Below are 15,249 nucleotides of genomic sequence, written 5' to 3'. Positions count from 1 at the left end.
CAGCTGCTTGACATCTCGTCCACAGGTTGTTTAGAAGGCACATTGAGTTGTGCATTCAGGAAAATTAACAGTCGTTTGACGCTTGACTTCAATAAACATGCTGCAACCGGAACACACATCTGAACACAGACAGTAACGTACAACATGTTGCATCCACTCCTGACGCTTTTGGCCGTCTCTAGCTACCTTATCAAAACTGATAGAAATTTGGTTTACATTGGTTTGTACGCAGTTGGTTTAAATACACCAGATAAATGGTCGAAAACATAATTTTGAGTTTAAAAAAATTATAACTAGTTCCTCTACCTTTCTGGAAAATACGGTTACTCCAAAAAGTATTCGTATGATACATGAATTTATGTTCAAGGATGTATAGATACTGCAAAATTGTCAGAATGAAGTAAAACAGAGACTTGCACTTGTTTATTATACAGTGGAAAGGAAAATGTGATAAAGAAACTCAGATTTATGTTTACATAAGCATAGCAAACATTCAGAAGCAAAGATACGCAAAGTACGATGCAAAATAAGCATTTGTCTGCAATACTGAATATGGCGCTCTGTACATAGAATGTTATCGTTAGTAGTTAATAGACGCTCCTCTACAGTTTATAATTTCTTGCTTTGTCCTTGACATGGATTTCACCAAAGATTTTGTTGTTTTCACTGTAATTTTATTTCATTCCTCTAGTAAAGCGTTACTTGATCATTTGAGTGTCTGATGATTCCTCATATTTTTGTCGCATACGTTCCACAAATACTCTGTTGGATTAATGTATCGTGGTGGTGTCGGCATCCAGCGGGGAGTGTTAAATAACAGTCACAGCCGTTCATGGAGAGCTGTGTGTTTCGGATCATTATCTTATGTGAAAATATAATCTCCAAAAAAAGCTCATGCTTTTAGCACTTCTGTGTAGATGTGTTTTTGGCTGTTTATGTAAACCTTGTTCTCCATAACTCCATAAATAAAACACAAATCCCCCACACCATTTGCACTCAGGCAACCCCTAGAAAAGTTCTGAGACTCCTCCACGTTTAAGTGATGCTGTTATATTTCTCTCTACAACTTAAAAATTATATTTTCTCCACACTGTTAGTCCCCCATTTGACTTAAGCAGCTCATATCGACTCTCGTCAGTAAATACAACCGTCTTCCATCGGATTTACATCCTGGCTTCCTTCTGTCCATTTTACTGGTTGGTTGGTTGGTTGGTTGGTTGTTTGGGGAAGGAGACCAGACAGCGTGGTCATCGGTCTCATCGGATTAGGGAAGGATGGGGAAGGAAGTCGGCCGTGCCCTTTCAGAGGAACCATCCCGGCATTTGCCTGGAGTGATTTAGGGAAATCACGGAAAACCTAAATCAGGATGGCCGGAGACGGCATTTTACTGGTGTTCAGCTTTTATACCCAGTTTTATAACGTATATTTATCACACACCATGCTGAAACAGACTTTCCAGTAAGCATTTTATGTGCGGTTGCAAGCTTTGAAACGGTTAGTTTTGGATTTTTCGCTGTTTTTTTCCATCTGGAGTAGACTTGTAAGAAGAACGCTTCGTGATTGGTGTGTTCCGATTAAGCCTGCGTCTTCCCTGTAGTGCCATGTCTGCCCATGATTTCTCCGATTTCTTGATACTATTTTCCTTTTCGAAACAACCTGATGAAGCAGATTTCTCCATCTTCTTTGTAGTTTGGCGACGCTTTCGACCCATATTACTGAAATATAACTCAAAGGCTTTGAAAACAGAGGGGGAACATTCACTGCAATGGATGAAATATAGCCCGCATCTCGTGGTCGTGCGGTAGCGTTCTCGCTTCCCACGCCCGGGTTCCCGGGTTCGATTCCCGGCGGGGTCAGGGATTTTCTCTGCCTCGTGATGGCTGGGTGTTGTGTGCTGTCCTTAGGTTAGTTAGGTTTAAGTAGTTCTAAGTTCTAGGGGACTGATGACCATAGATGTTAAGTCCCATAGTGCTCAGAGCCATTTGAACCATTTTTGGATGAAACATAACTTCATAAGGAAAGGCAGAGGTATATGTGACACTGCGGCACCATACCTGGTATTTTGTTTACTAGACGAATATTCGTTTGACATCATGTGGGACATAATTTTAAATAATGTGGATTTTTTCACAAATTAAGCAACATATGAACCCAAACAGAATTTTATTTCTAAATGTAGATATTAACCGTTGTAAGGAAATAGTTATTGTCCGTTTCTAAGCTATATTTTTATGATTGAGCTTGTTATATTCTGTGCGCTATGGTCGGACGGATACTTTTTGTAGTTACCGTAACTAAATGAACTATGTTCATAATTCTGCAGAAAGAGTACCGTTTCTTACGTTTACCCGTCTAAATGAATATTCTTTTAACTTATTATTTTGTAAGTTAGGAGGAAAACACCTTAGCTGAAATACTCTGTATGTTTGCCTGACCACAGCGAATCAAGTAGTACGGTCTCCATATTTGCATTCAGGTTACGCGACGCCTGTGCCCGCCATGTTGGGAGACTTGATGTGTGCCGATTGCCGTCCTAACGGAACAGCGGTACTGGCAGGACATAAACGGCACCTGTTAATCTCACTGTCCAACGACCATAACATTCCGTCTCTCTAATGCCGTCCGTGTTGTGTAGTCACTGCGATGCTGCCCTGTAGCATACCTTTGGGTCAATTCAGCCACGGTAAAAAGAAGTATCTTCTCTTCAGAAGCAGGCAGTAAGAATATTATCTAAAGTTGATAGCATAACATTTTGCAGAAGCCTCTTCAGGTACCATGGGTTTCTTACGCTTGCGTATGAATGTATTTCCTTTCTAATGATAGTTGTGGTTCATAATAAGAGCAAATTTGCGATGAATTGCGAAATTCACCCCCAAAATTCTAGAATTGTTAATAATTTCCGTATAAACTATTTATATCTGTACAGGGTTCAGAAGTATACTAATGCTGGAATCTGTAAATCTTGAAATAGTCAAAAGTAAAATAGCACCTTATTAATCACTTCAATTAATGTCGAGTAATGAAATTTCGGGAATACATTTGTCTAGGTACCGTATTTAAGTGACTAACATTGCAAGTTAGAAGGTAAATGTCAGATCGAGATAAGCTATTGAATTGTGAAATGTTGGTACATTAATAATCGGTGTAATCCCCAGAATGTTCAATGCAAGCATACATGCATTGTGTCGGACGGATGCCAGGTGTCAGTTTATGAGATAGAGTTCCATGCCTGTTGCGCTTGGACTGTCAATACAGGGACGGTTAATACTGTTTGTGGATGACACTGGACTTTTCGTCCGATTATGTCCCATATCTGCTCTATTGGAGACAGATCTGGTGATCAAGCAGGTCAGTGCAACATCTGCACACTCTGTTGAGCGCGTTGGGTTACAACAGTGGTAGGTGAGCGAACGTTATCCAGTTGCAAAACATCCCATGGAATGTGTTCATGAATGGCAGCACAACAGGTCGCATCGCCAGACTGGCGTACAGTTCTGCGGTCTGGGTGCGTGAGATAACCACGAGAGTGCTCCTGCTGCACTACGAAATCGCCCCACACCATGACACAACGTGTAGATCCAGTGTGTCAGATAGGTTGGTGGCAGTCCCTCAACTGGGCTCTTTCTAACCAACACACAGCCATCACTCGCACCGAGGCATAACCAGCTTTCATCGGAAAACACAACAGACCTCTACCCTACCCTCCAATGAGCTCTCGCTTGACACCGCCGAAGTCGCAAATAGCGCTAGTTTTGTGTCAGTGGAATGTAAGTTAGAGGGCGTCTGACTCGGAACTGTCCTTAAAGTAACCGATTTGTAACAGTTCGTTGTGTCACTGTGGTGCCAACCGATGCTCAAACGGCTGCTGCAAATGCAGTACGATGTGGCAGAGTCACACACCGAACACGATGACCTTCCCTCGCGGTAGTGCCACGTGGCCATCCAGAGCCTGGTCTTCTTGCTACCGTCCATTCTCGTGACCACTGCTTCTGCCAGTCGTGTTCAGTGGTTACTTTCCTGTCAAATCTTTCTGCAGTATCACAAAAGAAACGTCCAGCTTCTCGTCGCCCTATCACACGACCTTGTTGAAACTCAGTGACGTGCTGATAATGGCATCGATGTCGCCTGGTAAGGCATTCTTGAAGAACAATAATTTACCACGTCCAGTCTCAAAGGTAACTAACGCCCACTAACTAAAGCAAACCTGATTTCCGTCCTCATAGTGGAGCCACTAACGCCACTCTTATGCGACTAGCATGACATTTTATTAATCATTATCTTTCAGAAGTAGAAAAGCGCGTACCAACATTCACTTATTTCGCACAACTTTTTCTTCGTGTTGCGCTTTTTTCCCGCTAGAGTGTATTTACACAGTCGATAGCGTTCTGCAGCTGTATAAAAGCTTTGTTTGAAATATTGTATAAAACTGCTGCTAAATTGTGTAACAGGAAAAGCACTAGCTTCTTTCAGAGTAGCTGCTTGATGCTTAAATCCCGTAATGGAGGAGAACCTCCGAGGATATGGAACGTGTGAAATTGTTAATCACTTTACAGAAACAGACACTTCTGGTTAATTCTGTAAACTATAGCGATAACCACTTGAAACTATTGCTAATCAAATACTTTAAAAATATAGTTACCTAAAGTAATCCAGGAGTCAAATGCCCGTGATTATCATTTTGAGAAGATTACCGCACTTGCAATCTGTTGTTTCTGTACTTCAAAGAAGTAGTCTCAAGTAGCTGTCACCGCAAATTGATGTAGAATTTATCGTTTTTCATACCAGTGATCAATCTTTTCAGTGCTGTAGTCTGTGGGTCGCAATATACTGGGTGGAGAAAAATTGTGTCACGAAATTTTAACCCTGGATATCTGGTGCCAGTAGGAACCAGAACTACTAATGTTGTGTAGCTCGACAACGCACAATTTTTAAACTCGCCGCCACACGCTCCAATTGGCCGTGGGACTGCGCTGTTGCCGTTCGTCGGTTGACAGGCAGCGCCACGGTTGTCGGTTCACTCATAAAAATGGTTCAAATTGCTCTGACAAGGGAACCTCCCCATCGCACCCCCCTCAGATTTAGTTATAAGTTGGCACAATGGATAGGCCTTGAAAAACTGAACACAGATCAGTCGAGAAAACAGGAAGAAGTTGCGTGGAACTATGAAAAAAATAAAGCAAAATATACAAACTGAGTAGTCCATGTGCAAGATAGGCAACATCAAAGACAATGTGACCTCAGGAGCGCCGTGGTCCCGTGGTTAGCGTGAGCAGCTGCGGAGCGAGAGGTCCTCGGTTCAAGCCTTCTCTCGAGTAAAAATTTTACTTTCTTTATTTTCGCAAAGTTATGATCTGTCCGTTCGTTCATTGACGTCTCTGTTCACTGTAATAAGTTTTGTGTCTGTGTTTTGCGACCGCACTGTAAAACCGTGTGATTAGTAGACGAAAACATTTGATCGCAAGGTCATAGGTCAACCGATTCCTCCACAGGAAATCACGTCTGATATATTCTATACGACATTCGTGACGGCATGTGCGTCACATGACAGGAATATGTTGTCGACCCACCTAATTTGCACACTTGGCGAATGGGTAAAAAGATTCTTCTACCTTGCCCGATCTAGTTTTTCTTGTGGATGTGATAATCACTCCCAAAAAAGTGATGAAAACATAAGAGTTAGTCACATAAACTGGAAATAAAAAATTAAAGTTTTCACCCGAGGGAAGACTTGAACCAAGGACCTCTCGTTCCGCAGCTGCTCACGCTAACCGCGGGACCACGGAGCTGCTGAGCTCAGATTATCGTTGATGTTGCCTATCATGCACGTGGACTACTCAGTTTGTATATTTTGCTTATTTTTTCATAGTTACACGCAACTTCTTCCTGTTTTCTCGATTGATCTGTGTTCAGTTTTTCAAGGCCTATCCACTGTGCCAACCTATAACTAAATCTGAGGGGGGTGTTATGGGGAGGTTCCCTTGTGAGCACTATGGGACTTAACTTCTAAGGTCATCAGTCCCCTAGAACTTCGAACTAATGAAACCTAACTAACCTAAGGACATCACACACATCCATGCCTGAGGCAGGATTCGAACCTGTGACCGTAGCGGTCGCGCGGTTCCAGACTGTAGCGCCTAGAACCGCTCGGCCACCTCGGCCTGCGGTTCACTCATAAAAACGTCCCTCGCCCCGTCACGTGATACGCACACGTGTCTAATAGGTCTTTTTGTTTGTCCCGCGGCCAATCGGAGCGCGTGGCAGCAAATTTCCGTAGTACAAAAATGTTGTTTTGTCGACCTACACAACATTAGTAATTTTGGTTCCTACTGGCATCAGCTATCCAGGGTTAAAATTTCGTGACACAATTTTTCTCCACCCTGTATAAATGAAGGAACGAATGAATATGCCATATATTAACCTTTCTTCCCGGTCCATATACGAGAAGAGCGTGGGGAGCATCTCGCGTATGCTCCTGGTCAGAAGTATCAGCAGACTGCTGCGTTATGTGGAATCGATCGCTGGGTCTCTCGAGAGGTGTACAAAAAGAGACGAACATTATCGTGTTATTACAAGAGGAGCAGTAACAGGGGAATGGGTCATGGTGAGGAACGTTTGAATCATTATGACAGTGCGCCCTGACATAAAGCAACATTTGTGAGGCAAAGTTTTGTGGACAACGTTCCGCAAATGGTCTGGTCTGCCCAGAGTCCCGACGTGAACCCAATAGAACACGTTTGGGATAAGTTAGAACTTAGATTTCGCTCCAGACCATAGCGTCCAACATCAGTACGTTCTCTGGTTTCGGCTCTTGAGGAATAGTGGGCTGCCATTCAGACACCTCACTGGAAGTGTCCTCAAAAGAGTTCAAGCCGTCAACAGAGGCGAAGGGTTGACTCACCCCATATTAATGCCCACTATTAGGTGCCCAGATACTTTTGATCAGATAGTGTACACGTGGTGTTATTTGACCGTATTTATGCGCACGCTCGTTAGAGGATACGCACGTAGGAGGCTGAAGAATTTCGTAGTTTCTTTCATAAATAATCCATCTTATCAATTTCTCGCGAGATATATGGCGCATTTCGGTCAGTCATTTAATCTTTTTCGATATTTGTTGTTGCACTCTCTTCCAGTGAAACGAGGCAGTGACTGTTTGCACCCCACTTCGTCGTAGATGATCGGTCTCCCCTGTTAGTTGGTCCTGATCATGGTCACATACGCTTGAGAGAAACTCAGGTTGAGATGTATTTGTATTTCGTATACAATATATTTTGTAGACTAACAACAGTTTTCAAGTGTGGGATCGTAGTCTGCCATTTGCTGTATCTACAAATAAACCTGCATAGTCGCTCAGTTTTGTGTGTTTATGCACTGTTGTTGCTGTTGTCGTCTTCAGTCTGAAGACTAATCTGAAACAGCTCCCCACGCTAGTCTATCTCATGCAAGCCTCTTCATCTGCGCATAACTACTTCAATTGTTACTCTCAAGCATATGTATGGTATGGGTGTCTCTAGCTGGAACTCATTAATCCTTTGGTCAGAGGAGGTCACGCTTTTACGTTTTTTTTTTTTAATTACAACTTTTCATTTGCCTTCATTGAGAGCAAGTTGCCAATAGTTCCAGTAGGCTTATATTTTGTCGACATCAAAAGGATATTTCTGGGATTTTACCGGACACAATTACCTTATAGATACGATTGCATGCAATATTACCTGCTTAGACACTGATGGATAACAGAAACGATCCTATTAAACTCTCGTGGGCTATACTAGACATTGCTTCTGTCTGCAAGTAACTCTCTGTCTCCGACAACGTACTGAGTTGTGCCTGTTAGCAAATTTTCGAACCAGTCGAAAACCTGCTTATACACCCCTATAGGAACATTTCTTCAGTAGAACGCACTTACATCATACTGAAACAAAAGTCAAGAAACACTACATCAACACATTATCTGTTTCTGTGTCTCCGAGTAGCCGACATATCTAACCTATATTCCGTTTTTTTTTCTGTATGTGACTTGTACTTTCTTGCATTCATGAAGAACGTCTTCCTGACAAAGGAATCTGAGCTAAATTACTGTTATGAGGTTAACCAATCCAATCCAAGTTCTGTATCGGAAGCCGCAGGGACAGTGCGTGTTCTTGGGTCCTTATAGACTTTTTGTGATTTTAGGCGTTTTTCAACGCCACTAATACCCATAGCTATGTGACTTAGCATCGATACACCTTCTGAATTACAGGATGATTTTTTGAACCGTGTACAAACTATAGGCATTGATCGATCAGAGGATACGAAACAAAAAAGATCTCACGAACTTACGTCCAGGTATGGTTTCCATACTAGATGATGATGTGGGGTGCTCAACTGCGCGGTCATCAGCGCCCATACGAAGTCCAGTTTTGACGCTATCCAAGTTTTTCACAATGCAGTCTAGCCACTGTCACGAATGATGATGATCAAATGATGAGGACAACACAGACACCCAGTCCCCGGGCAGAGAAAATCCCCAACTCGGCCGGGAGTCGAATTCCATGCTAGAGACCATTTATTCAATCATACATTGTCACAGAGACTGCGGTATAATGTGCGCTGTGCCACGCAGCCACAGTTAAAGTATGTGTTGAAAATTGTTTCCATGTGTCTCAACGCATGCGTGTACGCGCTGTAGAATGTTCTGTCTCACACGTTCACATCGGCAGGCTGCATCTGATCAGTGTCAAAGACAGCATGAATACACTGCTCCAGTGTCTCCTGATCTGGAATGGGCTCTGCATACAAGATACTTTTGAGATGAACCCATAACCAGAAATCTCACAGGTTGAGATCCGGTAAATGAGCAGGCCATGCAACTGGACCCCCACGTCCGATCCGTCGAACAGGAAAGACACGATTGAGATGCGTCCGGACGTTAACGGCGAAGTGGGCTGGAGCACCATCATGTAGCAGCCACATAACCCTTCGAATCATTAATGACACTTCATCCAGCAGGGGAGGCAAAGTCACCCGCAAGAAATGCCGATAGTTCCGGCGTGTTAGGCGACATGGAAGGAAGACTGGTCCCAAAATACGGTCGTCAATTATCCCGATCCGCACATTCCGGCTGCACCAATACTGATGATTCGTTGTCACTATCCATGGGGTTTCTGCATACTATCCTACAGATGACTGTTATTAGAGTTGAAGATACCACTCCACGTAAAGATGGCCTCATCTGTGAATAGGATGGATGACACAAATCCCGGAATCGTAGTTGCCTGGTGAAGAAACCAGTGACGAAACTGCTTCCGATGTGCAAAGTCTGTCGCTAATAAGCCCTACACACGCTGTAAGTGATAAGGGCAGTAACAATGGTCATAGAAAATATACCACACGATCGTCTGCCTTACCCTATACTGGCGGGCCTATTGCCTGATACTGACACGGCGCTCGCCTTCCACAGTGTTATATTTTCCTCCAAGTCTGGTTCCGAACATTTCGGGTACGTCGTCCACAATTTCCTGCTTCCTGAAACGACGCTGTCTCAGACAAACGGTGAAACACGTTGCAAACATTGAATGCTGTAGTTGTTGTCGGCGGGGGTAAGACTCCTTATACAACCTTGCTGCCCGCCGCCTATTACCATTTGCCATTCTGTAAGTGAACACAATGTCGGCAAGCTTCGAATACGGAACGACTGTGTACAACGCTTTATTAATCCATTACAAGGTGGGCTAGCAAGAGAAGTGAATCGGACACAACATTGCCAATTGCTATGGCAGGATAGGACACTAGGGCATGACGTAAGAGGAACAGTATCACCCTCTAGTAAGAAGCCATGCATACTGTAACTATGGCTACATGGTGCAGCGCGTATTAGACCGCAGTCTCTGTACAAAGTATGATTAAATAAATAGTCTCTAGCATGGAAACCATGCATTTCCGGACGTAAGTTCATTAGACCGTTTTTGTTCCCTATCCTCTCATCGATCAGTACCTAGAGTTTGTACACGATGGAAAAGTCGCCGTGTATAACAATATTCATTGGTTATGAGAGAACACTTAAAGTCGAAATTCTATGTTTCCTCTTTTGTCATGCTGTTTTTTTTATCTTTAGGTTCCAGTTTCGCACATAGGTGTGTAGAAACTAGTTTTTGTACCACTGATAATCTTAACAGATGACTAAAATTTCTAGAGTTTTTGGCAGGGCTCCTGTAATAATATTTTGCCGCGGTAATAAATTGATGGCCTCAGGGATGACCGCCTGGTAGCCTAGTGTGTTTCAATTAACATCTACTTGCCTGCGAATTTGTTTTGTATCTGTTGTGCAGTAGGCATAGACTTCAAATTATGTTGCGTAACCAAATAGCTAGCTGGAAGGTAGTGTGTAACGATCGACCTAGAGACTTAGTGACGTTTAATTAAAGCCAATGAATTATATTGTTTTCCTTTCGACGTTGACTAATTTTGATTTTGCGGAGAATATGGATGGAAGTTGATTCAGTTGTAGGTGTATGAACTGTTAGCGGCATCTGTGTTGCAGAGAGTATTTTTGTGGTGCAGGGGTCTTCATCTTTGACTTTGGAGCATAGAGAAATTTAACTGTCTCTCAGGTCAAAGCGGCACTGGCGACTTAATTAGGCTAATTCTTAAGCGTAGCAGGCAGAGGATTACTCCGGGCCCGCCAATAAACGCTTCCGATTAATTATATGGAGAGATACGTCGTGTAATTTGTCTCGAGTGCCGGATAAAGGTACGAATGTGTGAATAGTACCCGTGGCCGCGATTAGACTTCGAACGATGTCACGGAAGCTCCGAAATACAGACGAGAAGAACATCTGAATGTCTTAATTTTGCCACTCGTTTGGGGCAGTTCTTGAGGCCTATAGAAGAGAATTTTGGAGCTCTTTATAGAAATATATTTTCCTGGCTGGACAAATTCGCTTGTTTTGAAAAATCCTAGTAGGTATTCCATACACAGTCAGCTACAGTGATAGCCGGCCCTGGTGTGCAGTGCACAGTTGGCTGTCGTGTACCGCAAACTGAAGTCTGTGCGGCTGTTGCAGGTGATCGACATAGACCCGTTCTGGCGGCCGAACACGGAGGAGGAGCTGCTGCACTTCGGGGAGAAGGCGGACTCGGGCAACCGCGCCCGCCAGTACATGGACGCCGTGCGCCGCCGCAAGGGGCTGCCCGTCGAGCGTAAGATCGTCGAGTTCGCCGAGAAGCAGCGCACGCTCTCCAAGAACAAGTAGGCGGCTGGACTGACAGCCGCACGTGATCGCCTCGCGGCGCTAAAAACAGCCACCGGAAACGTATTATACCATACATGTGTTGTTTTCTTTTTTTATGAGCTTTTTGTACGAGAAAATAACTTTTAAATAAATATTGCTCAGCTTATAGATTTTTATTTCTCCCCCTTGACAAGAACAATTGTTGTAAGTAAAATAACTTTTTCGGTCCTAGCGGCAATTATTACTCTTGACCGATATCAGTGCTTTACGCACATCGTCAAATACAAAATTCTTGGCTACCAGTACCACATCAACGAGAACTGCAGAGTAGCATAAGCATCAGACTCTGACTCTTCATCTGCACAAGAATGCAACACTTCGCTGTAGTCGTTCCTTTTCTGAAACGACGTTACACCTTTAGGGTGTAGCATTGTAGCACCACTGGAATTTGAGAGTTCTTGTGATGCCTTTTAGAGTTACTGCAGCGCCAGTAGCGAAGGGGGCACTCGCATTTCACAACAGAACTCAATATTGTAACGTCTTGTACCAATACCGCACATGTAAACTCTTGCAGTACAATCTGGAGACGTTAGCCTCATGATTATGTCGACGATTCAGACCTCTAGAGATGTCTTCTCCTATCGGCTCATCGTGCTCTTCCCTGGATATGAATCACACCGACAATAAACTCTTAAGACAACACAAACGACGCACCACGAAAGAGTTATCGGACTGGGACGGAAATCGGTACATATGCCGTACATGTACAGGCAAACAAATGTCCACAATTTCAAATAAAATTGTATGATGTGTTCAAGAGAAAGAGATTCACAAATTGAGCATGTAAGTAACATATTATTCCACCTCTGGTCCGTATACAAGCAGTTATTCGATTCGGCATACACACGTAGAATTGTTGTATTTTCTCTTGAGGCATATCGTGCAAAATTCTATCCAATTGGCGCGTTTTGTCGTCAAGATCCCGAGAAGGTTGGAAGGCCATGCCCATAATGGTCCAAACGTTCTCAACTGTGGTAAGCACGAAGATAAGCAGTAGAAACTCTCGCCATGCGTAGGCGGGCGTTATCCCGCTGAAACGTAAGTCAAAGAAGGCTTGCCATGAAGGGCAACAAAACAGGGCGTAGAATATCGTCGACGTACCGCTGAGCTGTAAGGGTACCGCAGATGACAACCAAATGAATCCTGCTGTGAAATGAGATGGCACCCTGTACGATCATTCGTGTTTGTCGGACCGTATGGCGGGCGACAGGCAGTTGGGTATCCTGCCGCTGTCTGGGACGTCTTCACTGTTCATTGGGGCAAACAGACAGAAGCACCCTTACGACGGAAAGCATACTAACCGACCCCAAACAGTTGTTGGACTTAATGATGCAAGTATGTACACGAGGAGAAGAACCATTTGACATGGAAACATTTATGCCTACCATGTCAGGGCACACGGACAGGCATACTTCAACTATGCTCAAACTGTTAGCTAATGCCACGTATACGTTAAACACCCATGGCATCGCTAATGAATATTCTTCAACTGAATGCAAAGAGGAGCAAGGAAGTTAATGAAGAACTCCCCAAAATAGTGAAAGATCTAAATAGATATACTGTGTCTAAAGGATCCATACACCAACCAGGGTAACCTGACAATCTTACCGGCAACTGTGATAACCTTGCCCGGTAGTCAGCAAGGCATCAGTTTCTATATTAAATAAACATGTAAATATTGTCAAAATAACCGAATTATATGATGAACACTTGGTAACAATTGAGCTTTCATACCAAGGAGATAATTGGATCATTGACTTCACTGTATGCCCAATATAGTCATTCCATAGCGCCATATGCAAATTATACAAAACTAATAGCCGAATATGCACAAGGTAAAAAGGTATTCATATGCTCGGACATAAATGTCAGGTCAACCCTGCAGAATTCAAATACAACAGACGACGGAGGATGCATGATAAACGACTAATACAGGAAACATGACTACACGTAGTTAACATAGAAGGGAACATACCAACATACAGTGGACATGACAGATCGAAAAGTCATGTAGACATCACACACACAAATAACGCTGCCAGAGAACACATAACGTACTGGAAAGTACAAGACCACATTACTGTCAGCGACCATAACGCTATCACTTTGACACTAACAAGACAAAACAACATATCCAACACAGTTCACACCCGCCGCTTACTATTGCATAAAGCTGTATGGGAGAGACTAAGGGGAATAGTACAAGATGGAAACCTTGAAACTATCAACGGAAGCATGACTTCAAGACACACATGATTACCGATCTCATCACAAAATACATCCATGCCAAAAACACTGAGCACAAAACGCAGGCTAACACCATGGACAAATAAACTGACTAGACTAAAACAAGAATCCCGAAGAGCGAGATGACTATACCAACGGCCAATAGCAGACAGAGATAGACAAAGAAGACTGGAAGGACATAAGCTCGTTAAAAACCAACACAAAAATGAAATGTTCAGAACACGCAAACAACACTGGAACAGACATGTGGCATCGCAAATGCAGACAAACATATGACGGGGAACCATACAAAATAACTACTGAAAAAATAAAGAGCCCATTAGATCTGGGAACGCTAAGACAGTATCACGGTGCGATGACAAAGATATGGAGACAAACAGCACAATTCCTGCTGCACAAGATCCTACCTGATGATATCATCAACACTGACACACCAACAAACAACACTGTGAGAGGAACTGAACGCCACGGTCACGTGTCCCTATGCATAAGAAGAGGGGGCGATAGCAATCTCAGAGCTCAAAAACAAGAAAGCACCTGGACTAGGGACCAGGCAGAATTCATTCAGAAGTATTAAAACAGTTGAACCACAGATCACCCCATTCCTTACAACTCTGCTAAATGACGCCCTACAGTTTGGATGGTCTCCAAGACAGTCGTAATAAAGAAGGCAGCCGACAGGGATCCATTAGATCCTAAATCATATAGGCCTATGTGTCTTATAGAAACACTTGCCAATGTCCAGGAAAAGCTCCTGTAGCAGGCATTTACAGGGGCACAGAGCTCTCCATGGCCTAAGCTAACACCAATTCCAATTCAGAGAGGGAAAGTCGATTGATGATGCCATCAACCAAGCGTTACAATTTGTCAACAACACGAAGGCTAAGTATGCAAGGGCAGCTGTGATCGACATTATGGGTCCCTTTGATAATCTTTGTTGGCTCTTAGTGTTTAAGAAACTCAGGCAACTGGAGGTACCTGAAACACTATATGGCAGTCTATTGGACTACTGAAAGAACAGAATGGTCGAATGGAAAATGGGCGGCCGAAAAGTAATCAAACGAATTACAAAAGGCTGCCCCAAAGAGTCGATCTGTGGTTACATCTTCTGGGACATCACTATCAAACACCTCCTGCAAGTACTGGAGGGAACAATAGCGATAGATGGAGTTGTCACATATACAGATGACCTTTTGGTCGTAGTGTTTGCTAACGATAGGTCCCAGCTGGAAGAAAAAGTAGATGGAACACTCAAAACAATTACACAATGGTGCCAGAACAATGAACTCAAGATAGCCAACAAAAAAACAACATACACTTCACTGAAAGGGCCTCTCCAGAGAAACCCTAGTGTTAAATTAGGGGACACAAACACTAATCGATCAGTCACCACATGCTATTTTGGCGTACATATAGAAGAAAAACAAAATTTCCGTGAACACATGCGCATCGTCACAAACAAAGCAGAAGAAATACTACACAAACCGGCAAGACTAAATTCAGAACAATTAAAACTACCCTTGTCAGTTACACGGACATACCATTGTGCTCTCTTCAAGTCGGTACGTAGCTTCGCCGCCAGTACATGGACTCACAGGCTGAGCCTATCAACGAAACGGACCCTCGTCAGACGAGGACAAAGGAGTAGCTTACTTTCAGCACCTTCAGCACCACCTCAGCGGAATCACTCTGTGTGGTGCTCGGAATCTATTCAACAGACATTAAGATAAGA

The 15,249-nt window shown here is 43.4% G+C and overlaps 1 protein-coding gene across 1 annotated transcript in view; it reads left to right on the top strand.

Annotated features, from left to right (window-relative positions):
• The window catches only part of LOC124622526 (elongation factor-like GTPase 1), a 590,349-nt gene extending 578,973 nt beyond the window's left edge, over positions 1-11,376 (top strand). Inside the window, exon 20 of the mRNA XM_047148257.1 lies at positions 11,043-11,376. Within this exon, the coding sequence (XP_047004213.1) occupies positions 11,043-11,231 (189 nt within the window). The 3' untranslated portion in view covers positions 11,232-11,376. The remainder of the gene's footprint in view (positions 1-11,042) is intronic.
• Positions 11,377-15,249: the final 3,873 nt, after the last annotated feature.

The sequence above is a fragment of the Schistocerca americana genome, chromosome 7 (genome assembly GCF_021461395.2).
Source record: "Schistocerca americana isolate TAMUIC-IGC-003095 chromosome 7, iqSchAmer2.1, whole genome shotgun sequence".
Classification (NCBI taxonomy): Eukaryota; Metazoa; Arthropoda; class Insecta; order Orthoptera; family Acrididae; genus Schistocerca; species Schistocerca americana.
The sequence above is the reverse complement of the archived record's forward strand: the minus strand, read 5'-3'. Positions and strand labels throughout refer to the sequence as shown.